A 26,710-nucleotide genomic window follows, 5' to 3' on the forward strand; every position below is an offset into this window, starting at 1 on the left:
AATTTGACTTTGTGTTTCTCCCTGTATCCATTCCAGAGCATAGTTCCTATTAACTTATCAAATAGAACAGTATTTTGATTTGTAGGACATAATAAATTTACACCTACAGCCACAATCTTGTTGACAGAGTCAAGATAATCTAAAGCCAGATGCAGTAGGGAAATGAAGTGAGCTCGGGTAACCCTTTGTAGTCTTATGTTTGTCTGATGAACAGGCTATTAAAGAATGTGTGTGTGCATCCATTAAAATGTCTAGATTGGGGCTATCTTCACAACCACTCATTTTTGTTGGAAAAGGAACTATTTTGATGATTTCCTGAAAATCATTAGGCAATGAAGTTGAAAGGGATTTTTTTTCCTTTGTTATTGTCCCTTGTTTCATTAGTATGGCATCTCTTTCTGTCTATTCTTTCTATCACAGCAAATTAATTTCCTTAGCCCAGCAAAGAACACAGTATCATTTTTATGTAATTAATGTATAGACTACAGAGCAAACCACACAGAATGAACTCTAGTCACAGCACTACAGCACAGAGCTGTTTTTAAATTAATCAAGGGCATGTATATCTCTGAAAGTTTATCAGGATTAAGTCAGAAATTCATAACCTTTTATATTTTATGGATATGTTCACCATGTGTAAGTAATTTTTTTCAAGAGTTCTTTCCATAAAGACATAGTTCCAAATTATCTTGAACGACGTAGTGTGACCCCTCAGTTTTAATGTGAGTTTTTGATTAATTTAGCCTTAATCTAATCTTTTTCTTGCAAATAAGCAGGCAAATCTTTGGATATTCAATAATCAAGCAAGAATTTTAAAGACTTGAGGAAAAACACATATATCTGTTCAAGAACTGGAAGTCTCTGTATTGCTTCAAGAATCCAGTACAAAGTTTATCTGTTCTGAGTTAGAAATGTGTTTCTTCCCTGAAATTTGCACAGCTTCCCAAGTTCTAGCATAGATCTCTTGATACCCATAGAGTCAACTGACAAGAAATTGGTTTAGAATATAACTATAAAATCTTTAGAAAACAACTATGATAATAATCATGCTAGGCATGTATTTCTTAAAACTCAGGAAATTTTCTATTTCACACATTGTTTGCTTGGCTACACTGTGGCTGTATCAGTGTGTTTGAAGTCTAGCTCTATAGATGCAGGTATCCATCTAACAACTGGCTGCTTGAATTGGTGATTAAATAACCTGAAGCACTGAAAAGATTGATTGATTTCAGTCATTATTGTTCATGAAAACTAATAATTTAGCTGAAGGATATTAAGTCCTTGCTGTGACACTTTGAGTTAAAGAGCTACCAATGATATAAAGCACTCTATTCTTTTCTGGATCCTTGATTTGAGTCCAATCAGGGGTCCTCTATCACAAAACCCCCACAAATAAATCAAACACATTTTGGCACAGTTTGTCGACTTTGCTTAGCAAATGTATGAGACTGAATTGACACTGATCCTTAATCACCTTTAATCCATGGAGAGGGTGGCGGAAAAAGGTCACTGGCAGGATCATGGGGAGAAGCTAAGTTGGCAGTAAATTTCATAAGCCTGACCTGGGAATAAAGGAGAACCTTCCATTTCCAAGGTAATCTGTGTTTATAAAAGATCTGCATATAAAAAGTTACAGAATGTTAAGAAGGTATTTATGTGTTAAGAACACAATAAACATGGTATTTGTCTGTTTAAACTTTGATTCATTTTTAAGCTCTAGACCTAATTGTTTATGATAGTTAATTAACACTAGCTCTTTTTGCTATTGAATCTTGGTGACCTGGTTATGAATTACAAGGCATGTCAGCAACTTGAGATGAAATAGAACATAATAAACTTTGGGATTCTACAGCTGTCATCAGGTACCTTGGCCAGTTTCTGTAGATTTGCAACCACGTTTTTTTGCTTGTTTTGTGAGAAATAAACCCACATGAAGGAATATTTACAAGGGCCATGATAATGGAAAAATTCATGTTATCAGCTTCACTTTCTGTGCTTTGGATTATCCCACTGACTCAAGCTGACTCATCATGCATCAGTCCAGTATATGCAAAAGTAGATTTGCATATACAGATTTGAAGTAATGGGATTATACCATGAAAATTAAGAATAAAGCCCAGTCAAATTTCCTTTAGACTGTTAAACCAGATCAGCATGTGGAATAAGCAAAAAAGATGTTTACAGGAAAATCTAAAGAGCTTCTACATGTTCTTTTCCTAGAAATCCTCGGCTGGTTCAAAGCCAGATTGTTAGGAGCCTGTTTCCTAGATAGGAATTGAGAGTGCAAAGGCACTGAATGTTTGCCTTCCAGGCAAAGAATTAGAAAAAATAATTTTTATTCCTTTCTTCCAAAGGGTTTTCAGGAGAGAACTGCAGTTTATGACCCTCAGTGGGTAAGGAGATGGCTTCATAAGTCATATTCCTGCGAGACAGGATTTAGGATTTCCCTCCAGCCCTGATACTGCAAACCATCCTTGCACAGTAAAGAGCTTTCAAGCCACTGTGTGTGTCTGTGACTGGAGTTGTGGAGCACTCACACTCATGTCTGTGAGAACACTCTCCTCATTTTGGGGTCTGAATATCCAAGTCATCAAGAGAACCAATGTAAATGATGTCATTTCCACATCCCATCATAGCTGTGCCCTGGTGGGGTTCTTCAGACACTGAATGTTCTCATGGTTTCTTACTGATGAAGTCCCTCCTTCAGGAGGGTAGAACTGGCTTGCTTTTGGGAGGAAGCTCTACAAGTGCACAACTTCTCATAAAGCTTAGGCAACCACTGCATACACCTTCATTTTATGCCAGCTTATTTCTGTCAGTCCCTAACAGAAGACACAGCAGTTTCAAACCACAGGACAGTTCTCATCCTGCATATATTTAACACTCTCATTTCAGACATTCCTGCTGAAAGCAAAGAGACAGCACATCATATGCACAAGTGTGTGGCTTGCAGTATGAGGTCCTCCAAGCCTTTTTTATTGGCTTCACTAAGCCAGTTCAGAGAAAGATTTTAAATTCAGCAAGCAGAGTTTTTGCACAGAGGCATGTTTTGACTCTAGGTACTTTCATACTAACCCTTGGTTCTGTTTTTGAGGTTTTCTTCATCGGATATCTGTGAAGATTTTGTTACTTGATCGCTGTAAAATGCAACGTTCAAGGTAGTAGTGGGCAGTTCTAAGGGAACATGATAAATTTGGCTCTGTAAATTTCATTATTGATAAAGAAATATATTTTTCAAGGACTAATTAATAGACATTTTTACAAAATGTTTTTCACTTGCAAGTATTTTTAACACAGTCTACAAAACCCACTTCATTGTCATAGCAGCCTGAAGCATGTTTTTAAAATGAGAAAACTGAGACATAGAGATTTTTTAATTTGCAGAGTCTCAGAGGATTTCAGTGATAGTTCAGAAAAATTTCAGGCCTCTTGACCTTTTGTCCCACAGTGTTACCTTTCACATGTAATGATTTTTCAGAATACTAATTTCAGTCTTCTTTTACTTTTACTGAACCCTGGATATTTCTCTCGTCAGTGAGTAGTGAGAGATAGTGGTGGATGCCAAACAGACCGAGGCTACACACTCACCCTAATCCAGCATGGACACTGAGGTCACAGCTCCAGCAGAGCTTCCACACAGCCCATTATGTGCATTTCCATCGTTTGCATTTTGAGCCATAGTCCTTCCTGCAGGTTTCTGGATCTGCTTTATTTTGTGCAGTGACTGGTTCTGCAAGTTTGGGTGAAACAGCTTCACATAGGAAGTTTAGCATGTGGGCTCTACATTGCATTTTATATTCTACTTGAAATTATGACAATAAAAGCCAATAAATATTTTTTTCCAAGACTCTTGGTAATGATTCTGGGAGTCTCTATAGATTTCCTGCTAAAGCAAGCATTGGCACAGGTTGGAAATCTTTCCAGTAACACCAGGTAGCAAACACTGAGAAAGTGATATCATAAGACAGCCTTACTCTTCAAACCTAGTGAAAGATTTCAGAGGCTATTCGTTTTATAAGTGTCAGCTTCTGGTTGTATCCAGTTCACAACCTTATTTTCAAAGCTGCTGAAAAGCTCGAAGTAACAGTCCTCAAGAGCCTTTTGAAATGACTTTCTAATTACGCACAAAAGAAGTAAGTTCTGAGTTATTTCCTTAGAAAAAGTGCTTGGTATTCATGAAATAAGGAAAAAGAACAAGTTTTTTTGAAAAGGAAAGAACTAAATATTCAAAAAATGTCAAGGTTAGCAGAGTATAGCATTAGGAAATAGCAGAGAGATTTCTCCCTGAACTTGTGACTTAGCTTTTGAGAAAAATAGCTTTTCTGAAGAAGCCCAGATTGACATTCCACAGCAGCAAGAGAGAAGGTTACTGTTCCTGCTTTATAATGGTATATCTTTAAATACAGCTTTCCACAGACATTAAACATCTTACAGTAATGTGGATTAGAGGGAAGCTGTGGATTTAGGATATTTTGACCTTAATAAAAATGTTTACAGTATCTCCCATTATGTTCTTCTAAGAAAGTCTGGGAAATGCAACATACCTGAAGCACCTACTAGACTGATGTATGACTGCCTGGAAAATCGGATTCTGGTAGATTTTTGGAACTGGAAAGATGTATCTAGTAGGGTTTTGTAACAATGTTATCTTCATTCCTTTAGTATTCACTAGCTGTTAGGGATGTGACTAGCGGGATACAATGTGTGTGTTTGCTGAGGTTACAGAAAGCACCATGCTAGAAGAATATGCTGCAGAAATGCTGGAGAGGGACAGGATCAAAGTGACCTTCACAAGCTAAGAGAAGTGCTGGAGGGCAAGGAGAGGAGAATGCTATCATTCCTTAAAGAGCCAAGTTGTTCTGTACATAAATGTCTTGCAAGGGTGGTAAATTACTGGTTAAGAAATAGTTCCACAAGAAAATATCATGGGCATATTGTGGGTCACAAGTTCATGTGGGTTAACGTGTTGTAAAATGAGGCATGATTCTCATACCTATGAAGAGGCACAAGGGCTGAAAGAGGTGCAGCTCTGCTGTTGAAGAGAGAGACACACTGCATGAGCTGAAATTCTGCATCAGTAAAATTCAAGAGAGAGATGAGCCACTGGACATGTCCACGGGAAAACAAGAAAGAGTAGTAGCAGATGTAGAGAATGCCTAAAAGGTTAGGTTGATGTAAGTATAAGGTCTCTGGCCTTTGTAGAGATTTACCCTAAAAGTAATTTTATTAGTTGTGTTTAAATTTAGAGGAGCTCAGGGCAACACATTTAAAGTGAATGTGTCAAATATGTGTGTGGATCAGTTTCCTGTGGCAGCAAGGTTCATAATTAATTGCATATGACATTAAAAAGTATTTCCTTTTATTGTTTTGTATTTAAATATATTGTGCTCTAAGAGAGGGAGAGACAGTATGTCATAAACTATTATGAACGTGATGGCAACAGATCTTTAATTGTACTTCTTAGATTGTTTTCCCCATCATTCTCAGTTTTGCAGTGTCACTCAGGGGTTGTGGCTGTCAGCATACAGAATATAGGGTTTTTCAGGTGTGGTCACATGGTGTGATTTCTGTAGTGGTACTGCAGAATTTTGTATCATCCTCTTACTATTTGTGAAACTTGGTATGTGATCTGATTGGACTTTAGAGTTAATGCAGATAGTGAACACCAGGATTCTGATTACACGCTTTGCATTGATTTATAACCTTGTAATGGAAAAAAACTACTCTTTTTTTTTTTTTCTGCATGTATCTTGATTTCTTTAATTTGAACTTCATTAGTGCATTGATTTTTTTCTCTCTTCTCATTGGCTCTCTCACATTCTCACTGCCTGTTCCTCACAAACTGATTAACATTGTGTCCTGTGTAAAAGCTGTCAATAAAGTACTTATCCATTTACTAGATCATTAAGAAATAAGGTACCCATTTGTTTTAATAACAAGCTAGGCAAGAATATTAGGCCAGGATTCATTCCACCTCAATTTAGGAATTTAATTCAGATTAAGATCTGAAGGTTTTATCACTGAAAATAGTGAGTAGTGATTTAATCCATAGTAGAAATGATCAATTTGACAGGCATGTTCAGTGATTATTTAGAGATTTTAAAACAAAATTTCAAATTGTATTATTTTTTAATATTTGTTTTAATTGTATTATTATAAATTTATTATTTTAAATTTGTGATTAATCTAGACGTTCTTTATTGTTATGATGACCAAATTATCTAAGCCTATTTTTTTTTATTTGCTTCCAAACTCCTTATCATATTACAGCCTTTCATTTTAAAAATCATTAATTCCAGCCAAAGTTTGTTGTATCATATGTGAGAGAGTTTTTAAAAGACCTGTAATTTTTGTCATCTGGTTGTGCATACTGAAGAATTTAAAGATCAGTAATATCCTATTTTTCTTCGTAAAATCAGTAGCAATTAGATAGTATTTTCTACTCCCAAAGCCATAGAACAGGGTGATTCTTGTGTAGCAATATTGTTATTAACTCAGCAATTCTCTATTAAGAGTTCTTTCAAACCTTTAAGTAGATCTTCTCTACCCGATGTATTCTGTGTTCTCACTCCACTGTTACTACTTCTCAATATCTCACTACTCAAAGAGAAATTGTTATTTCCAGAAAAAGAATATAGAGAGCAGAAACCTCCTGAGTGTATTGAACAAGAAAGTTGGATGCCATAAAGGAAAGTAATTTATCTTCCAAACAGCATCGTTATCTTCTTTAGCTGCTCTCTTAGCTTGTACAAATTCTGTTGTAGTCTCTTGTGACTGATATACCTAAGGAATATTTTATTGTTTATTTTTAAATCCTTTAATGTTTGTTCTTGGAAACCTACTTCTGCTCTTTGCAATTTCCTCTTACTTAACGCCTGCTGAAGTTGAAGTTCCTGTTTATTGGTTTCCCTAGGATCATGTTTCCAAAATTTGAAGGATTCCTGTTTGGTTGAAATAGACTCTTGAACCTTGCTGGTCATCCGGTTTAGCTTAATCCTGCCTTCCTGGTTCCCTTTCTTGCACAGTACCCAAACCTTCAGAGACATTTCCTTTTGAAGTACTGCTTTTATTGTCTTTGCTGTCCTAAGTATCTCTGTGACTAATCTCAGTTTGCTACGTGTGTGAATTCCACTTCAGTTCTCATTATTTACTGAAAAAAACACACAAACCACCCAGAGCTATAAGCAGATGGCACCAAGAACAGGAGGTATGACAGAGGAGCCAGGAAGATGGGAGAAGGGGAGCAGGACAGTACTCACTGTTCCCATTGTATGACCGAACTGGGCATGGAGAGCTCAGAGTCCCAGTAGCATTGAATCTGTCGGGTTCTGCACTGAGAGCCACTGGTATTGTCATCCCTGGCCTCCATCCACTGCAGGTACTGCAAGGTAATGCAGAAGCTCTGATTGCCCTGTGCTATCTGCTGTGGCCTGCTAACAAGAACTGCATTCTGGGCTAGAAGATAGAAGTCTTGACATACTGAGATATTCGTATAGTGTGTTTGGTAGAAGTCCTGTTGCCACAGATACCCTGCCAAATCCAGCTCTTGCACTTAGTGCTTTGTGAAATCTTCTAAATCCAATGAACCACCTTGGTCACCTGAAGCACCAGCAGTTAGAGTAGCAAGGGCTGCTCTCCACATCCTGCCTTCTGACATAGAGCAGGGCTTTTGGCAAACAGCTTCATTTATAGGTAATAATTGTGAGCACTGAAGTCATAGAGTTGCCACATTAGAAGCAGAACGCAATGGGAAATTAATTACATACCTATGGAATTACTCATTATGGACTCACAGAATGGTTTGGATTGGAAAGGACCTTAGAGATCATCCAGTTCTAATTCCCCTGCCATGGGTAGGGACACCTTTCACTATACTTGGTTGTTCAAAGCCCCATCCAGCCTGGCTTTGAACATTTCCAGGGATGGGGCAACCACAGCTTCTCTGAGCAACCTGTGCCAGAGCCTGAACCACCCTCACAGTAAAGAATTCTTCCTAATATCCAATCTAAACGTGCCCTCTTTCAGCTTAAGGCCATTCCCCCTTGTCCTGTCACTCCATGCCCTTGTGAGAATACCTTTTCCATCTGTTGCAGCCCCTTTGGATACTGTAAAGCTTCCCCAAATGCTTCTCTCATCCAGGCTGAACAGCCCTGATTCTCTCAGCTTGTCTTCACAGGAGAGTTGCTCCAGCCCTGAGAGCAGTTTAGTGACTGTCCTCTGGACTTGTTCCAATTGTCTTTCCTATCTCTTTTTTTTTTCCTAGTTGATTTTTGAAGATGCATTCAAAGTGTGTCCTTCTGAAAACCAGGTGTTTAATTCATCAGTTTGGAGCTGAATTGAGAAGACAAGCCAGTGTCAGGATATGAGCTCAACAATGATGTAGATGCACAACTTTTGCCAGCTGCACCACAGGAGTGGATGATTGGGTTGCTAGTCATGAAACTTCAAAGAGACACCTTTTCCCAGCAGAGTAGGATGGGAGCAGCAAATTTTTTGGATTGTCCCTTTCATTATCAACCCTTTCATCTTGTCAAGGAAAGGAAGATCTTGCATGAGCTGCATTCAGTGTTTAATTGAAGAAGGCAGAGGTCTGCAGGCCTATAACTGAATTGCATCTGCTTTGGCTGGCTCAGAAATAGATATTATTTCCTAGGAATTTTATTTTTCATTTGACAGCACTAGCTTTGTCTATTAATATTTGATCTCCAGTGCCATCTCTCATCTCTCCAGTGGCATTCTGTTTCCTTAGAACACTGCTGGAATTCAGCCAACTCCATGTTTTGGTCACCACCAAAGATGTGACCTATGTGATTGCCATTTCCTCCTCTATCCCACAGTTTGAGAATGTTTTACTCCTGTCTCAAAGCAGCATCAGATCCAACACTGTTATTAACTACCTGTGCACAAAACTTCATTGGTTCAGATTTTAAAAATTGCCAGAATATTTCCATTTTCTCCTGTTTTTCAGGAGAGGATTTAGTGTCTTAAAATACTTTCAAGCATTCTGAGACCTAGAAATTGAAATGCTTTTGGATAATTTAGCCATGTTGGTTTTACAAACTGGTGAGAAAGTAGAATATTTTCATTTATTCCCATATATAGGTTATGAATGTCTCTGTGATCAGAGGTCAGGAGAGGTTTGGCCATTTTATAAGCTAGTAAGCTGACTGGTCCAAAAAAGAGATAAAAGAAGTGCTAATTCTTTGGCTGGCTTCACATTTCTTCAGTACAGCATGATGATGACAGAAATGGATAGCCCTTATTAAAACACCCCTTGAAGATCCTCTCATATTCTGAAAACATAATGCATGGAACAACTCCTGATTCTGCAGTTGAACACATGAGGTTTGTTTTAGCAGCAGAATTCATCATCTACAGTTCTTGTTCAAAGCCAGCTTTTGGACTGTATGTCAAGCTTCTATGGGTTCTGTTGTATGAAAAGTCAGGCTAGGTGAACACAGTGTGATCCTTCTGTGTCAGAATGTTTAAATTGGGGAATATTTAGGCATCCAGACAAACCAGCCCACTTTGCAGAAGTGCTTAGTTCCCATTGCTGTCTGACATACATGGGACATGCCAGAACTCAAGACTTTATAAAATTAATTATGTGTCCGAATGTTAGACTCAATCATTTATGTCTGTGAGACAGTATCTTGCAGACTAACTCAAAATAAATTGCACAAAGCTCTTTTTAATTTTTTACATTCCAGAAAGCTAAGGCTTAGATGTTTGGTGTCCAGTCCAGTCCTGACTGGACTGGGTACCATCAGTTTTATGGAGGACAACCACGTATTTGTAGTTACCATTGTTTTTATTATTTGTTGTGTTGAATGTTTGAATGACTTGCATAGTGAGATGTCAATAATTTAATCATTTACTGATTGTTAATGCCTTGTAATGTATGTTTTGTATTTAACGCTCAGTCTTGAAAACCCTTCTTAGGGATTTTCAAACTCACTTTACCTTTCTAAAAGCATCTAGTGAAAGCTTCTGTGGTCAGGAGTGAGAGAGAGTCATCACCACAGGCTGATTGAGAAGTCTGTAGGATAGATGGAGTTACAATCCAAAGAACCTTTCCATTAATTATGGAATTAATTAATAGGATATAACTTAATTCAGTCTGTATGCCTTTTTAATCATTTGATTGGGTGAGATAAACTCTGCTCTTTCTGTCAGTGGCATTCTTTTCCATGGGATTGTCAAGATGATGACTGCTCTAGTTGCCCTGCTTTTTTGCAGTGTCCATATTGTTCTTTCTAACAGTTTTGGTATGTATTTACATTATTGTCTGTTTCTTTTTCTGCAGCCAACATCTTGTACATGGCAAGCCAAGAAATGATGAAGGTGGTGGAGAGAGACAGTACAACCATTAAGCAAAATTTAAAGAAGGTAACAGTTTAATCCTCAGTTTTCAAAGGAAGCCCAGATACATAAGATGTTATACCCAGTTATATTTGTGCAAAACCAGAATTTCAGCAGGTTCAATTCTGATTGTTTGTTAGTGTCATCACATTAACTTTGGAGAAGCCATTAAAAGGGTCACTGAGCCTTAAAATGTGTTGGTCCACACCTTTGCAAATGTAGCACTTGTTACTATCAGATATACCAACCCATCTGGTTTGTTTTCCTTGCTGGAGGAGAAGTCTGTGTTCTGGTTGGGCATAAGGTGTGGTCTCCAATGGGGCCTGCGGTTACCTGGGTTCTGATGACAGGCAGGTGGCCAGCCAGGACATGAGGGACTGATGGACTAAATCCTCTGACTTTGCTGCTGGAGAGGTAAAGAAGAGCATGTATCCTCTGGGCTGTGGGGTCTCAGCTGTTATCATGTCATTCTTCAGGCTTAATCTTCTGTGGCTTCAAAATGGAATGGAGAGGAGTCAGCAAAGTTATGGCTCCACCATTTCAGCCACTAGACTGCACTGTAAAGAAATTCCTCAGAGGCTGGAGCTACTGCTCTATAGGTGAACTGATGCATTTCAGGGACCTTTCTCACACTGAACTTTGTTGTCTGTATGGATTTATTGTTGAAAGAGATTCTGTAAAGTTCTTATCTGGACCAATCACATTTTCCCAGTCACAGTTCAGGGGTTGGCACAGCCCAGGAACTGTTCTAATTGGAGTTCTGACGTGGTCACCCTGTGGTCACCATGTTCTGGAGGTTGAGATAATTTAATGCTGTGACCATGATCAAGCCAGAAAACTGTCACATTTGATAAACTTATATTGAGATAGCCTCTGTGTGAATAGATAATCAGTATAACATATTCTACTGTGTCCCCTTCCTTGTCTCTATTTCTTTTTATCATCCCTGTCTTTTTTGTTGGAAGAATGATTTTAGCACTTTGCACTAGAAGAGATTTTCCTCAGAGAATGGAGTTTTCTAGGACAGAGGTCCTACATCTCTTTAAAATAACTCTGTGTCTTTTAAATAGAAATGGTATAAAGTTCATCTCATAAAACAGCCTTTCTTCTTGTGGCTGAAAATAGACTTATTTTTTATTTAGGCCCTTTGCCTTCTCTGCACTTTGAAAGGTATGGTCATATTTTAAAGGAGTTGAAGTAGCACATGTTAATAGGGATCCCTGCACTGTACCTGGCATGCCTGGGCTTTCTCATTTTTGTTGCAGAGCACTCAAAGTTTTGCACTTCATGGGGAATCTCAGTGAAGAGATTGAAGGGCTCGTCTTCCTGACTGCAAATACTCCCATTGTCTTAAATGAAACTTTCCATGGATTGATCCAAAGTCCAGTGAATTCAAGTCAAGGAAAATGGTTGATTTTATTGACTGAATCACCCCTCTAAGTGTCAGGGAGCTGGAGGGTCTGCCTATTCCCTGAACAGTGAGCAAGGCTGACCCCACAAAGGCAGTGCTCTCTCCAAGCAGGATGCAGTCCCACAGTATCTGAGCAGAGCACGGGAACAGGATCTATTGACTGTCCCAGACAAGGCAAAGCAATGAAACAAGTCCAGCATCCCTCCAGAGAATCCAGTCAGGAGCAAAAGGGGACAGGGGCAGAGACAGGAGTGGAGACAAGGCTACAACGTGAGTTCAAAGTCTATCCAGGAGGGATTGCCAAAGACAAAGTGGAAGGGAAGCTGCAAGGTGGGAGCCGTCCAGGTATCATGCTGTGTACAGTGTAGATCTGCTGCTGGTCTGCAACATGGGGCCAGAGCTGGAGTCACTCCACTGTATAGCTTGGGGTGCTGAGACTAAAGAAGGACAGAGCTGGAGACCCTGGAGCCCTGTGCAGGGAGTGTGGGCTGGGGGCCAGGCAAAGCTGGTGAGGGTTGTCAGTGCCCTGAAGGGAGGGACTGCAGGTCCCTTTGTTGCCAGGGCACAAAGTGAAGAGTGCAGGAGCAGGATTCCAGGTGCTTGTGGAAATGTTAATCACATTAACAAAATGTTAAGCACATGCGCTTGAAGTTAAGCAGAAATGCTTTGTTGGGTGGGTCAGTGGTGGTGACAATCAGCTGCAGCTCCAGTGATTTCAGGTGGTCTCTCAGATGCTTCACATTACAAAAATTCTGATTTCTTGTACTGAAGGAAGGCCCATAGCCAACAGTAAGAGTTTGCATGTGTCCTAGTCTGCTTCATCTGTGCTTTTGTTGACTCTGTCAATCTAAGCATGGCCTTGGCAGGCAGGAGCTGTTTAAAAACTATGTTAACTTTCTTTTATTGATTCTTCTATGTCCTCATACATGTGTGGCAAACATACTCAAGAAGACAAAAAGCTGAAGCAAGCTTGTAAGAGTTAGCACACTTAAGAAAAAGCAGGTCTAAAAGTGAAGCTAAATGCTTCTCTTTTTTCATCTTCTAGTAATTTCTGGGAATGTAAGAATTAAAGGAAAAATATTCAGTTGGCATCATGTTAAATTTGAAGAGTATTGACAATAAAAATGGGCTTAACTTATAAAGGTTGGAAGTTTATAAAAACAGGAACTATAGTCCAAGTTGCTATAGAGCTGGCAAGTTGTTACTTGAAAAAATTTATACTGTTTGGTAGTCACTGTGATCATATGGTAAAAGCCAATCTTAACACCTGACTTTGCCAGTTGCTGTGGAATAGAAAAGTTATTTCTGGATCTTATTTGCATTCTGTGATCTGAAAGAAGAGACATAAAATGATTCCAATCTTTCCATGTCCAGGTTTAACTATAATTAATACTAGCTAGGGACCAGGAGAAATTTTATCACCAGACTGCAGATTCTTAGTCTAACAAAGTTAATTGGTTGGATTTATGTTGAAGGAGTGGGACCTGGAATATTGTTTGGATAATTAAGTGAGGTTTTTCACTTAAACTCTTTTTAAGTCAGGAGTTGTACACATTAAATAGCAGTGGAACTGTATGAGGAGGATGGAGACCTGTCTTGTAACAAGGCAGTATATGACAGAGCCCTTGAAATATTGTGTAAAACTATTTGTCCGGATCAAGCAGTACATGGATGTAGAGGAATTTGAGCTTCATATTGCACTGACATGGGAGGTTGTGATAAACCAGAAAATCCAAACAAATAAGGTAAGGGATACTGATAAAAGATTTCCTCAGCTCTGGAGGTTAATTATTAGCTGATCATGTCTAAAGCAGCTGAGCTACCCACGTTCTTTCACTGTAATAACACCAGCTCCCTTTCCTAACAGAAGCTGGAGGCAAAGATACTACTGAACTAGAGGAAGTTTATTGTAATTCCTGCACAAAAGGAAGTGGGTGTAATTCCACGTTCTTAAAAGATGGATCAGCACTGAGCATCATGGAGCTTTTACAAACAGAATTAAAAAAATGAAAAAGCACAGGAAAATTGATGTGTTGGGCATTCTCTAGCAAGCCTGGAATGGACAATGATATTTCCTTACAGAGATTCCCTACAGCATTTAGCTTTTTAAGTTTGCGTCATGCCCTGTTCATTGCTCTCTTTTAAGACTTCGCCTTATTGACTCTTTTTCTAAGCATATAAACTGATTATAATAAATAAAATCTTACATAAATCAAGAAGATAATTGCATTAAAGGGTAAAACCAGGGTTCTTACAGAGGAAATTCTCTTAAAATAATCACCCCTCAGATTTTGTATTTATTGAGAGATATAGCTGGTTTATTAGTCCATGTGTAATAACACAGTAGTCCTATTTTGAAATGCAGGATCTGCTCCAAAGCCCTTTGAAATCCGTTGAAGAGCTTTCACAAGCTTCAGGAATTCTTGCATCAGTGAACTTTTATAGTGGTTCATAATTTTTTAAGATCATAAACCATCTCCTCCAACTGCAAATCAGGATTCTTTTGGTTGGCATGTTAAACCAAAAACATACATAAGTTCCTTGAGTTTTTTGCCAGTGGTCTGGTGTAGCAGTTTCATTGATTGCATAAAGAAAAAGACAGGAAACATCTGAAGCAGAGATACAAAGATGAAAGAAACCCCAACCTGTTGTGTGACAACAACATGATGAAATGATGAAACATGACAAAAAAGATATCGATGTATTAACCTAATTGCACTCAAACTGTGGAAGTTTGTATTGTAGGTGGTTTATAATCACCCATGTATAGATGGTTAAGTGGGAAAGAAGTACAGTTTTGAAAAAACTGAATTAGTGGAGTCTATGTTTACTATTTTGTGCTTTTTCCAGTGGTGTATTTTGAATTTAAAGCAGTGCAAGTTTATATCACACCAGTGATACCATAAATAATGTGTTCTCCAAGAGTATCAACTAAACAGTGACATGCAGAGATTTAGAATAAAGGCTGAAGAATGAAGTATTTCCTTTCCACAGAGAAGTGCTAGGCTTTTCTTTTGCAAAAGTTATCCTTGCTACAGAAATTTTTAAAACTAAGCAATCAAAAACAATTTTGACCCCTGAAGCAGCTGTTTTGATGTTGCCCAGTGTTTTTGTTTGAGTCATTGTAGACATCCATGGGGGTTAGTAATTATTCCCAGTGACAGGAACATGATCTGAAGATCTGTGCTTAAAGGAATGCTACAAATACTTTACCTGCCCACAGCCTGAGTGAGGTGCTTGCCTACATTTGTGAAAAACCTTCCAAACACTTTCTGAATAGGTGCAAAGTGTTCTCTCTAGCCAAGATCACCTCTCTTTTTGGCTGGTCTCACATCCTTTCTGGCCTGCACTCCCTGGAGGTACAGAGTTGAAGCCAGGGAAGTTGCACATATGCTTGGGGATTTTGGTGCCTGTGTCTTTTAACCTCAACAACCTTCTATTTGAAGTGCCCAGGATGCCTGATCAGGGATCAGCAGCTTCTCTCCTTGGGGGAAAAGGATCCCAGTGAGCATTTTAAAAAATCAATGTTCCACAATACACTTACCTGTGATGTTTCACTTACTCTGTAACTGAGCACCTGTTACCATCATTTGTGCTGTGTGGTATTCTAGTAAATAAGTGATGACAAGAATTTTCAAAATTTTCAGGATGGGTATAAGATGTATGCTGCACACAATGAGCAAAGACAGCAATATTTCCCTAGCCTTCTGAAGAACGTTTAAAAGTTAACACTGACCCCTTACTACCCCTTTATTTCTTACCTCCTACTGTGCCTACCACTGGGGAACATTGCCTTTTGCAGCCAGATGCTGATCCTGCTGTTGCAAGAGAGATTTTACTGATTTACCATAAAGTCCCACTGAATGTAGACAGTGTCAGGCTGATACTCAGAGGGAAAAACTGTTTGCAGTAAATATGGTTGAAAGAATCTATCCCAGCAGTAGTATTGCTTAAATAGTCATTTCAGGTCTGTTTGTTTTTATTTTGGTATTTATACAGACTTGACTTCTGAAATATTCATGTTCCTGACACGTCTAAATATATACTCTCAAAATGCTTTTAAGCCTTTAAAAGTAAAATAGATAATATAAATAAGTTAATCACCCTGATTTGTTGATAAATCCTGTGCATCCTTTTTAAATCACAGTTTTACTTTGCATTAAGTTTGACACATCATTATTGATGAGAAAGTGGAAATAAAAGTGGTCTTTCTTGATCTCACGTGTCTGTGTGCAGAGCAGCTGGTAGTGTTGATAATAAACTGCAGCACAGTTAAAGAGAAGCCCTCTTCCCTTTGTTGATTTACCAAGTTTCAACACAAATAAAGGCATGAAAACTGTGTAGATCACCATACTTAAAACCGGGAAGAGCACTCACACACCTGGAATCACATGCAAAGTAACTGCTACATCAGGCCCTATCTAAGGGATTGCATCCTAAATTTTCTGATAGTAAAATGTTTCTCTATTTCTTTTCCAGACAGGGAAGGTGTTTTTGTTTCTTATTTATACCAGTTTAACAATGCTGGCCACCATTATGTTAAATGAACTCACCACAAGCACTTGAACTACCCATTACACCTTGGCTACAAGTCTTACAGGTTGGTATTTAGAAAGAGCATCATGGACTCCAGATTGTCAACTGCCTCTTCTCAAAACAGTCCAGCTGAAAACATTTGGTTTCACACCGCCCTTGGAAAGCTGAGAAAACCCAGTTCTGGTAAAACAAGCTGAGAAGCAAGTTCCCAGGACCTTACCATCAAACTGGATGATCTCAGCCATGGCAGGATCATGAGGGAGAGAGATGGTATCTCAGAGAACCAGATCCCAAAGCATTTAGGGCTTCTTAGGACAACGCCACCTCTTTGGATTCCCAAAAGCCAAAGTACAACTGAAGCAAATTTTAAAAATGTCCCAAACCAGTCTGTTCCCATGTAGTTTATCCAGTTCTTTTGGCAGGATAAGGTGGAGACACTCTCATAATTTCAGAGAAGCTAAGTAATTTTCTATAAACCATGGTTGAAACTAGTTTTCAGCCAAGAGCAAATAAAACTGCTGGCTGGTTACTGTCAAGAGATGTCACCCAGAGAGAAGCTGCTGGGGCAGCCAGTGAATGCATGTGGGAGTAATACCGATAAAATATGAGTGTATCAGAGACAAGGATTTCAGCAAGGACACTGGTGCAGTCCTGCTATTGCACATGTGCCACTCCTTTATATCCACAGAGATCAGTCCTTCACTCTTGGCCATCAGCTGGAGTGGTGCCTGCCTATGCAATAAGATCCTAAAATTGTTATAACATGTACCAAATTCCAGAGAGATAGAAAAATATCAATTAATATATTTTAACTTTTTTGATTTGTTTTTCAGTGCTGGTCTATGACAATTACAGAAGAGGCAAAAAATAAATCTCTGTAATTTTTACTTCTGTGAACTGTCATACATACTATAACAAGTGCCAATGGAGTCAACTGCAGGAAATCTTTATTATTTTCTTAGAAACTCTTTAAAATGTAAACATCCTGTTGATACAAATCTCAGATTCTTTTGATGTTTACTTAGCAGCTGCCATCATTGTGCAGTGTCAGAGTACACATACCATATTACAGGGTACGAGGCTGACAGAGCCCTGTTTGGATTTGTGTTTTATTTTACAGAAGCTAAGGCTGAAAATACTTCTGAACCATTTAATGGTAAATCATCGTCTAAGAATACTACTGTTATTTTAAAGCTATTTGAAGTTTAGAAATTGCATAACTATTTCAAATGCAACATTGAAATGGCTGGCCAAGACAACCCACGTCCTCTTCACGGTGCCCTCAACAGCAGATCCTGAAGGAGGACATGTTTCAGTCACTCATAGCAAGTAGGATATTGCATCAGGAATCATAAAGTCTTTGTCATGTCCAGTGGTAGCTGCCATTTCCCTTCCGAGTCAGGAATATCTGGAAGTCTCACCATTCAATATTGCAAAAGAGCAAAAGATAATCCTTTCACCCTCATGGCAGAAAAGTTAAAAAAAATGCAAATACTGGAAAATTTAAGCCAACAGCAAAACCAGAAAGAACTTCCTATTTATTGTTTTGCAAATCTGTTTATTTTTAAGCTAGTGTGATTATTCTGGGGGCTTGACTCATCATCACTGAATGCTTAGATTGGTAGCAGCTTTCCATTGCTGGTGCAGTGGTTGTGCTGACTCAAGATATCTTTACAGGCATCCTCCATCCACAGGAAAATATGCACTTTACAGATCCATGCAGGCCATACAGTGCATGCCAGTGTTCCCTATATTAATGGAGATCCCATGTGTCTCTGGTTACACATGGTTTGTTAATTATTCCTGCCTGCCTGCTGCAATAGCAAAGCTCCTGATGTTAAAATTAAGATGGGAAGATGGATTCTGGAAACTTTTTTGTTAATATCTAAAATTATGATGTTTAAATGTGTTAGGAAAGAGCTTGACATTTTAAAGTCTGTCTATTTCATGTCTATGTATGATGCAGGCAAAGAGCAGATAAATTTTGTAATTGAAAAGGATGTCCTCAGTTTCACAAATGGCAGTCAAGTAGCTGTCAGGTTTCCTAGGCCATGTACCAGCATCTGGATCACTGAAAATTTACACCTTGATTGCAGCCTTGCTCTTTTTCATAATCCAGTAAAAAGGAAGCATTTTGAAAACAATTCTGCATTTAAAAAACACTTCTGTTAAAGTTTTGGATGTCCAGACATGGACAGAATGCACACACCAACACCTGAACATGAAATAAGCAGGCAAAATAACTGCAGCATCAAATCAAACTTCCCAAATCTTCTGTTTAAAAACTGCTCTTAGCTGGTTTTAATAGACCCAAACCTTACTTAGTTGCATATGTGACACAAGTGTCTGTCCTACCTTGACTGGTTTTATTTCAATCCAAAGGATTCTTCAGTGTGTACAAATAAAGCTCTGGGAAAATGCATTTTTTTCTCATGGTAGCAATTCCTAGCTTGAAGAAGGAAGCTTCTCATTCCAGTGTATAGGAGACACGTGCTGAGGTAGTAAAGAGGCAACTAGTGAGGGAGCAGTAAACAGAGAGGAGGAGGAGGCAGGAAGAACCAAAGTTTGTTTGGCCAAAAAATGCTTCTGGTGCTATATGAGGTGGTGGATTTGAGCTACCACAGCAAGGCCATCTTTCCTGAATGTGTGACAGAAATTGGGATGCTTGGTATACCTGTAAACACCATGGTACAGTGACCTGTACGTAGAGGTTTTTATGCTGAACTGAACCCAGCCCTGCTGACAGGAACAACTGATACTCTGAGAGGTGTTTGAGGAACAGTGCAGGGAGTAAAGGCTCTAGAAAAAAACAACTAGGATTGGAATTAGGACTCAAAATGAGATGGAGGGCCCAGGAGACTAAAATTTGGATTTTGCAGGGCAAGAACGTGGGACTAGAACAAGAAGCAGAAGTAGTAGAATTGGAAATAATGAGATATGGAGAATAGAACTGAAATAAAGAACCAAGAAGGTATATGTAGGGCAGTCTTGAGACCAGAAAGGTACAAGACAAATGAAGTCATACCTGTAAAGAGTGGAAAAAATGACTGGACAACAAGAGCAGTAGTTGGTAAAAGTTCTGCCCTTTTCTGCTTGGAATAGAACCTAAATTTCCAAGATCTTATTGTTCCTGTTCTCAGCAGATGCCATTTACTATGTTTACCTTAAGAACAGAAGCAGAGAAGGGAATTTGTAGAGATGGATAGTAAGGGGCAAAGACCTGGTGTTCCCAGTGGAGGTACCTGAGAGAGTTGTTACTTTGGCCAACAGTTGTCTGGTCTCGTGGACTAAATGTCCATTGGTGACTGGAGTTTTTTAAGTGTGATCCTGAAGAGCATCTTTGCTTTAGTTTCAGCTGGAGGGATTCCATGTGGTCCAAAGTATGGTAACCAAAGTATGGTAAATATGGACAAACTGAACATTTGCTTCAAAAACACACCATAGATTTTCAAACTATTAATTTCTGTGCTGGATGCCTCCAATGTGACACCAGCAGGAAGGTGTCCTGTGTTCCTCCAGCCAGAAGCTGACAGTGCTGCTTCTTTTAATTACACCATGACCTTAAGGAACAGAGGCCTAAAGCAGCAAATCTAGAGGTGTTGACACTGTTGGCAGTACTTGTAGGTGCTACATGTGAAATACCTGGGGTTTGGTTTACCTCCTCGAAGCCCAGCAGACTGTACACACAAGTTCTGCTAAAACCACTTGCATTACCAAACATTTCACAGTTGGGGAGCACTGACCTCAGTTCAGACACCTTTTGTGTAAGTATTCTAAGCACTGATCTTTCATTAAAACATCCCTTCTCCTTTTTCTTCTTTCATTAACCAAAAGAGCTGTGTAATGAAGGAAACAACAGGATGCTGAACTCCTACCTCATCTGTGGCAGAAGGGGCAAAATTCCTATTGAAATACAAGTGAATAAGTTCATGATAAAGGCACCTAAACTTTGAAAAGAACGGGGTCTTGGCAAAGTCATCGATATTTTTCATAGTCACAGTTAGTTCTCATTTTTCTGAATATCTCATTTAAGACCTTGAAATGTATATTACAAACAGATAAACAGTGTTTCAGAACACCTGCAGGTGCAGTCCAGGAGTGCTGTCCTTTGAGTATAGTCAATACTGTGTAGTGCTGCACACACAGTATGTTATGGAAAGCCAGTTTGAGGTGTTTCGCTCTACACTGCATGCTTTCAAATTAATAAATGTAGTTTGACATTAATTTCTGTGCTCCCCACCTGCAAAATGAAGATAAAAATTGCCATTAAGGTGTTGCAAAACTAAATTAATAAATGTGAGCATGTGAATCCTCTAGTAGTGCATGCCAGAGGAATGCAGAGCATAAAGAAAATAAATCCTGTCTGTAAACCATGAAATATGTAGTAAATAAATACTCAGACCGCACACAGAATTTAAAATGAAAAGTACTATCAAATAGCAGCTCATCAGCTGAATGTCATCCTGTCAGTGGATTGAGTGAGTCAAGGATCCTTTGGATCATGCACTGAAAGATTAAACTGTAATGCAAATATACCAGGGGCAAGCTAAGAATGCACATAAATCTTCTATTTAGGCATTTTCAAATCTGTGAGTTCTCAAGTTTACAACCCTACCTGGAGAACAGCCCATTTCACAGTGCATGCAGACTAAGCCAAGTATTTTATCCACCTTTGTAAGTGTAAATGGCTTTTCATCTTTTTCTAAATGATCATGTGATGAGTCTCTATGACTTGCCTTTCAAAAAATCTGACTATTTCAAGGACTGCTCCATTAAACTGGAGCTGCTCCATTGCTTTTTTTTCCACCTCAGTTTCATAATCTTTATTTCTATATCTATTTCTGTAATGAAACCCAGGGTTAAACTTAATTTGGTCAGATGTTTTGCTTCCAAAAGGCCTGGATGCATTTGGACATTTTACATTGGCTTCTCTGAAAAACTTTTCCTAGTGTGACATCTTGTGATTGGTGAATTGAAGGCAAGATCAATAGAAATTTTCTGCTGGAGCAAACAACACACCTTGTTTTCTGCAAGTAGTGAGTGACAAAGGAAACCAATAGTGTTTGTTAACATGGGATGGTTTATGTTCTATGTTTTGCACATAAATAGAAGTATAACTGGGGTTGGTGTCTGTGCAACTGAGATACTATATTTTGGATACAGCCAATAGTCAATAATGTACAAGATTTGGGCAAACTTCAGCAAGAGAAAAGTGAGTTAGACAAAACCTTGTAATAGTTTGTGAAATGAAGTCTGGGCTCTTAGCCCACCTCTACCCCAGTGGGTCCATTTATTTATATTCCACATGGCTACAAAAATGATGGAACTGAAGATATTTGTGATGAAAGGAAAACTTCTTGTCCTCTAATTTATGTTAGCATTGCTCAATTATTCACTGAAGTACAGGAATGAAATATGAAACAAATGCAAATAATGGAATTGGGCCAAGCTGTGTGTGTGATGTGTTGAGCAATCAGCATCCTTCTGGTACCTGCATTCAGACATTTTAGTATGAAGAGTGCTCTTCATTAATCTTATTCTTGTATAGTCTGAAATCCATAGGTTTTTACTCTCTCCCAGAAAACTACATTCCCCTCATATACTTTACATAAATTGAAAAGCATAGCTATAGCATGCAAAGTCGAGATGAAAATGGGGAGAAATGATGACTTGGGGAAACGTGACATTCACTGTTTCTAACAGAGAGAAAAGATACTTCCCTGAATATGGTATTTTCTTGGAATTTACAGCTTTTGTGTTTAGGTGGGCTAAAGGTGTTTAGGTGTTTAGGGCAGGTAGCACCTGCTTCATGTTAGTCATTGGCCAAGGTTATTTGGGCAAAATGCACTTTTGCAGAATTTTAGTTCCATGTTACAACCCAGAAGAAAGTTGTTTGTTGGTCTCTGGGAGATGCCTGCACTCCACCCAGGCAGCACTTCACAAGGATAAGATGGAGAGTTAGGACAGTTCAGCCTGGAGAAGAGAAGGCTCCAGGGAGACCTTAGAGCACATTCCAGTACCTAAAGAGTAAGAAAAATGGAGTAAGTACCTGCCTGTAAGAAAAATGGGACAAAATCTTGAGCAAGGCCTGTTTCAATAGGACAAGGGGCAATAGTTTTAAACTGAAAGAGGATCAATTCAGACTAGCTATAAGGAGGAAGTGTTTTTAAAATGAGGGTGATGAGACACTGGCACAAGCTGCCCAGAGGTGGATGCCCCATCCCTGAAAACATACAAGGTCAGGTTAGAAGGGGTTTTGAGCAACCTGATATTGGTGAAGATGTGTCTGGTTATTGTTTTGTTTTTTTTAATAGCAGGAAAGTTAACACAGAAAGCTGCTAACAGCCATGGAAAACACAGTGGCCAGGCTGCTTGGGGTAGACTTCATGGACAACTTGATGTTTTGAGCCACAGTAAGAAATTTACTAAGGCAGCCAGGCTTTCATCAGCATATTTCTGTTTCAGGGTTAAGCCTGTATTGTACAGTTTTGCAGGTGAGGAAACTGAATTGCAGAGAATTTAATTGTCTTCATCATACCTTCAGACCTGGAAACAACCAAGAAGTACCAGTCTGCTATTCCTCACAGTATAATATCTCAGGATTTAATGCATTACTTAGTTCCAAACAATTGTATTGGTTGCTCCATCAGTAACTTTCCACACTGATTATTTGATATGCTTTTCTTTCTAGCTGATTTTTTACTATGGAACTGGAGACAGCTGGTGTCCACAGCACTACTACGATGAGATCAAAATGGATTTTCCAGATGGGGACATTCGGCTGTGTGAGAAGGGGCTCCGCCATGCCTTCGTGCTGGATGCCAGCAAGGAGATGGCTGCCATGATCACAGACTGGCTACAGGATGATCTGTCCAAATTATAAACACTAATTCAGTGAGCAACAAGAAAATGATCTAATTATTATGTGAATGTGTGATTTTTTTTTTTGTGAGAGTCTGTCTTTTTTTTTTTTTTTTTTTTTTCTGTTTACTATAGATTATGGCTTGTTTTCTATTGAGATGTTTTAGAGAAAGTTAAAGAGAGACTGGCTGGTCCAAAGTATAGTTTTATTGACTCAGTGCTTATGTAGTTTCATCCTGAGTCTTCAGGACTCTGGAAGACTTGGCAAAGGGTGGAGTATTTATTGTCTGCTGGCCCTCTAGACAATGCTGATACAGCTGTATCTGAGCTACTCCCACCCCACTCTCTGCTGCAGAAGTGTTGGGTTGTGGGTGGATCCTATCAAAGGACCCTGGTACGCTGTGCAAGGCCTGGCCCTCTCCTCATGTTTCACCTTTCCATGTAAGCCAGGTGCATGGCAGCCAGAACAGTCCAAGGCCCTGGACAAGCCTGATGTTGCCTGTTCTGGGTCAGAGGGGGTTGGTGGTCAGGCTGTTTGAGATCAGTTCAGGGAAGATGTGAAGATCAGGTGTGCAGTTTCTCCAAGTCTCGCCACAGGTTTGGGGCACTGCCAAGACTCCACAGGGTCTTAGAAATTCTGTAAGGTATCTGTGGCTGTTTAGCAAGGGAATGCATAAGGATGTCTTGCCTGGAACATGGCCAAGTATTTAATTTTTCAATTGACTGTAGAGAAAGGAAAGTACACTGGTCAAAAATGCCAGTATTTAAAAGTTAAAATCGATTGCTGAATCCATGTATAACAACTTCTAGGTGGCCTAGCTGTCCTAATGAAGTCCAAGAGAACACTGCTTGCTCAGCAGCTTTCAAGAATTAAACCACTTCGAATGCATGTCTAAATTTCAGTTCTTTGCTCTAAGGACTGAAATATTAAATTTTCTGCCAAGCCACAAATTAGGTAAGTTCACCATCAGAAAACATCTGCTGCTGTGCCACAGCTGCACCCATGACATGGCATGAACATTACTGTTGAGAACCAGACCCTTGCATGGTGCTGACAAGTTCCCTGTTCCTCATATTTGGTGAACCTTTCCTTTACAGATGGAGAAAAAAAAATAGAAAAAAACATCCTAGCAGTTGTGATAACAAAAGAAGTTACAGGGAATAGCTAGAAAAGAAAATATTGCAAGTAAGGGGAACAGAGCCAAGTGTAATCAGGAAAAGCTTTCTAGCCCTGAACCTGTGAAATAGTCTCCCTGTGGAGTTCATAAAGACATTTATAAATAAGCAAAACACTACAGAGTATAGTCAGGGGAGGTCCTGCCCTCGCAAACAGACGAATTTAGATGATGCATTGAGTATCTAACCTACATGATTTATTACCAGTTTTGATACATGTGAGAATGGTACTGGAGGATGTTCTCTGTGATGCAGAAGATCAATTAATTGCTTAGTTTTCTTACACAGTTATACACACCCCTTTCACTGCTCTCTAAACACCCCTTGAACCTTTCACTAATATTTAGAGCAACTTGTAATAGAGTTCAGTTCCTGGATATTTTGGACTGGTTTTCAAACCTGCTGACACTGAATTTAAGTGACCTTCCCTGTATCAGAAACTGGTTTAGCTTTTGAGACTAGTCAGTGGATTTTCCAATTACACTGCCACGTAATGAAGTAGTACTGATAAGTGGAGCAGGAATGTTGGGAGCACAGTTTCAGCAGCATGAGGAGGAACCAGACACATTCAAAGTGAGGGGACTATGCCCATGCAACTGATTCTGCTCGTTGCAGAGTCACAGGACTTTCCTTCTTTCTACAGGTCCATATTCAGTCATGATCAAAACAATCCTTGTGCTCACTGTAGAAGTCCATAGCTGTATGTGTCTGTGTGATAGCCCCCAGGTGTTGGCATCATCCCAGCTGGATGGCCTTGTGGCAGATGCTCCCTGCATCTGTTGGCTGAGGTGCTCCCTGGGGCAGAGCCAGGGAGGACCTGCACGTATGTGGAGATGTATTAATGTACACCTGTATGTACATGTGCACCTGTTTGTATGTCAGCAGCATAAAAACTACAGTTCACTTGGTTGGTTTGCACACTGATCTGGTTGAACAAAACATTTGTTCTTCTAAGTGTGTGGAGTCAGGGAATTGACAAAGACTTGGTTTGTGGGAGTTCAGCTGTTTTGGTGGATCTCCTGAGACCAGACGGAATCTTGCATTAACCAAAGATGACAAGCAGCTACTACAGCCTGGAAACTGAAGCACCTAAGAGAAGCAGTTGTTTACAGTGCATTATGCGTATACTTTGTATGAGGAATTAATTTAGCAATACTTGTACCTGACTTGTGTATGCCTTTTATACAAAAGTTAATCCATTATACTAAATCCTAACTGTATTAAGACCTAAACTGAGATTAGGTCTGGTCAGTGATGACCAGATCTACTGCAGAAGAATGCCTTACAATTTTCTTAAAAGAATTTTCTCTAGTATTATCCAAACCATACTGATTCAATTGCTACCTTCCTCTTAGAAGTTGTTACTGTAAGGCTAAGATCTGAAAATTTGCTACTCTATTCATTGCTAAAACACAGGCCTAGTTTCCACAGCCGTATTTCCTAAGAGGAGCAGATCCCACACAGTGAGAATCCAGCTCCTCAGAAGCCCATGGTGTTCATTGTCACCCCAGGCAAGGAGTATCAGAAGTGCTTGTGGTCCAAATGTGCCAATTTACCATGAAAACACAGTGTGGTTTTGCCTATTTTAGACTATTTAAGAATTCTTGGAAAACCTATCACAGATATATTGACTGTAAGCTGTAGCACCTACTCACTGTCATTCACATCTGTGCTTGATTCTCACCACACGAGTGACCCTGCTAGTGCAGTGACTTTGACTCATGTGCAAGTGTTTTGCTAGATTGATACCTTTTATTAAAAGTACACAACTCCAATGACAAAAATAAAGAAATTTATGGTAAAGTGTAACTTGATTCTTTGTTTTGGTAACTTGTTTAGTCCTAGTTCAGCTCCTTTATTACTTCATGCATACAAAATCCACAAAAATACCTGCCAAATGCCAAATTTCACATGCGATGCAGACATCTGCCAAGTGCACAGAAAATCTGTGGGTGGTAGGCACCTGACTTGCTTAAGCATTTTTATCCAGAGCCCCTCCAAAATAATCTATCAGTTTCCTCTTGCTGCGTCCAGCTCCGTGTTTGCTGCTGTGAATGAGCTATAGAGTGCGTGGATCTATATGAGCTATAGAGTGTGTGGAGTGAGGTTTGTCCCTTCAGGAAGCTGGATGAGTGCTTGCCCAGTGTTTATGGTGAAGAATTTGGAGTTGGACTCCAAGCTAAACACCAGATTCTTGACTCACAGAGACAGATTGCACACATGAGCCACAGCAGATAATCTCTTCTCTGCAGCTGAGGTCATTTATGTATTTATTTTACAGAAAATGGATTTATATGTGCATCCACCCCCCCATCCTTTTCTTTGGTCTAGCTAATTGCCAGAAAAGACTTTAAACAAGATTTT

At 39.2% G+C, this 26,710-nt stretch overlaps 1 protein-coding gene and 1 long non-coding RNA gene across 6 annotated transcripts in view; both read left to right on the forward strand.

The window, feature by feature from the left end:
- The window catches only part of LDAH (lipid droplet associated hydrolase), a 106,759-nt gene extending 80,604 nt beyond the window's left edge, over positions 1–26,155 (forward strand). For 4 of the 5 annotated variants that reach the window (XM_023922666.2, XM_023922667.2, XM_023922669.2 and 1 more), the window contains 2 exons: positions 10,307–10,389; positions 23,001–26,155. In XM_023922666.2, the coding sequence (XP_023778434.1) occupies positions 10,307–10,389; positions 23,001–23,192 (275 nt within the window). In that variant the 3' untranslated portion in view covers positions 23,193–26,155. Of the gene's footprint in view, positions 1–10,306; positions 10,390–16,252; positions 16,374–23,000 lie in introns of all 5 variants that reach the window. The other variant, XM_086875706.1, reaches the window with a different exon arrangement.
- On the forward strand, positions 12,460–16,050 carry LOC147654596 (uncharacterized). Its single transcript, XR_015282710.1, has 2 exons — positions 12,460–13,518; positions 13,641–16,050. It is a non-coding gene; the product is annotated as an uncharacterized LOC147654596 (long non-coding RNA).
- Positions 26,156–26,710: the final 555 nt, after the last annotated feature.

Source organism: Cyanistes caeruleus, chromosome 2 (genome assembly GCF_971803275.1).
Source record: "Cyanistes caeruleus chromosome 2, bCyaCae1.hap1.1, whole genome shotgun sequence".
NCBI classification, from domain to species: Eukaryota; Metazoa; Chordata; class Aves; order Passeriformes; family Paridae; genus Cyanistes; species Cyanistes caeruleus.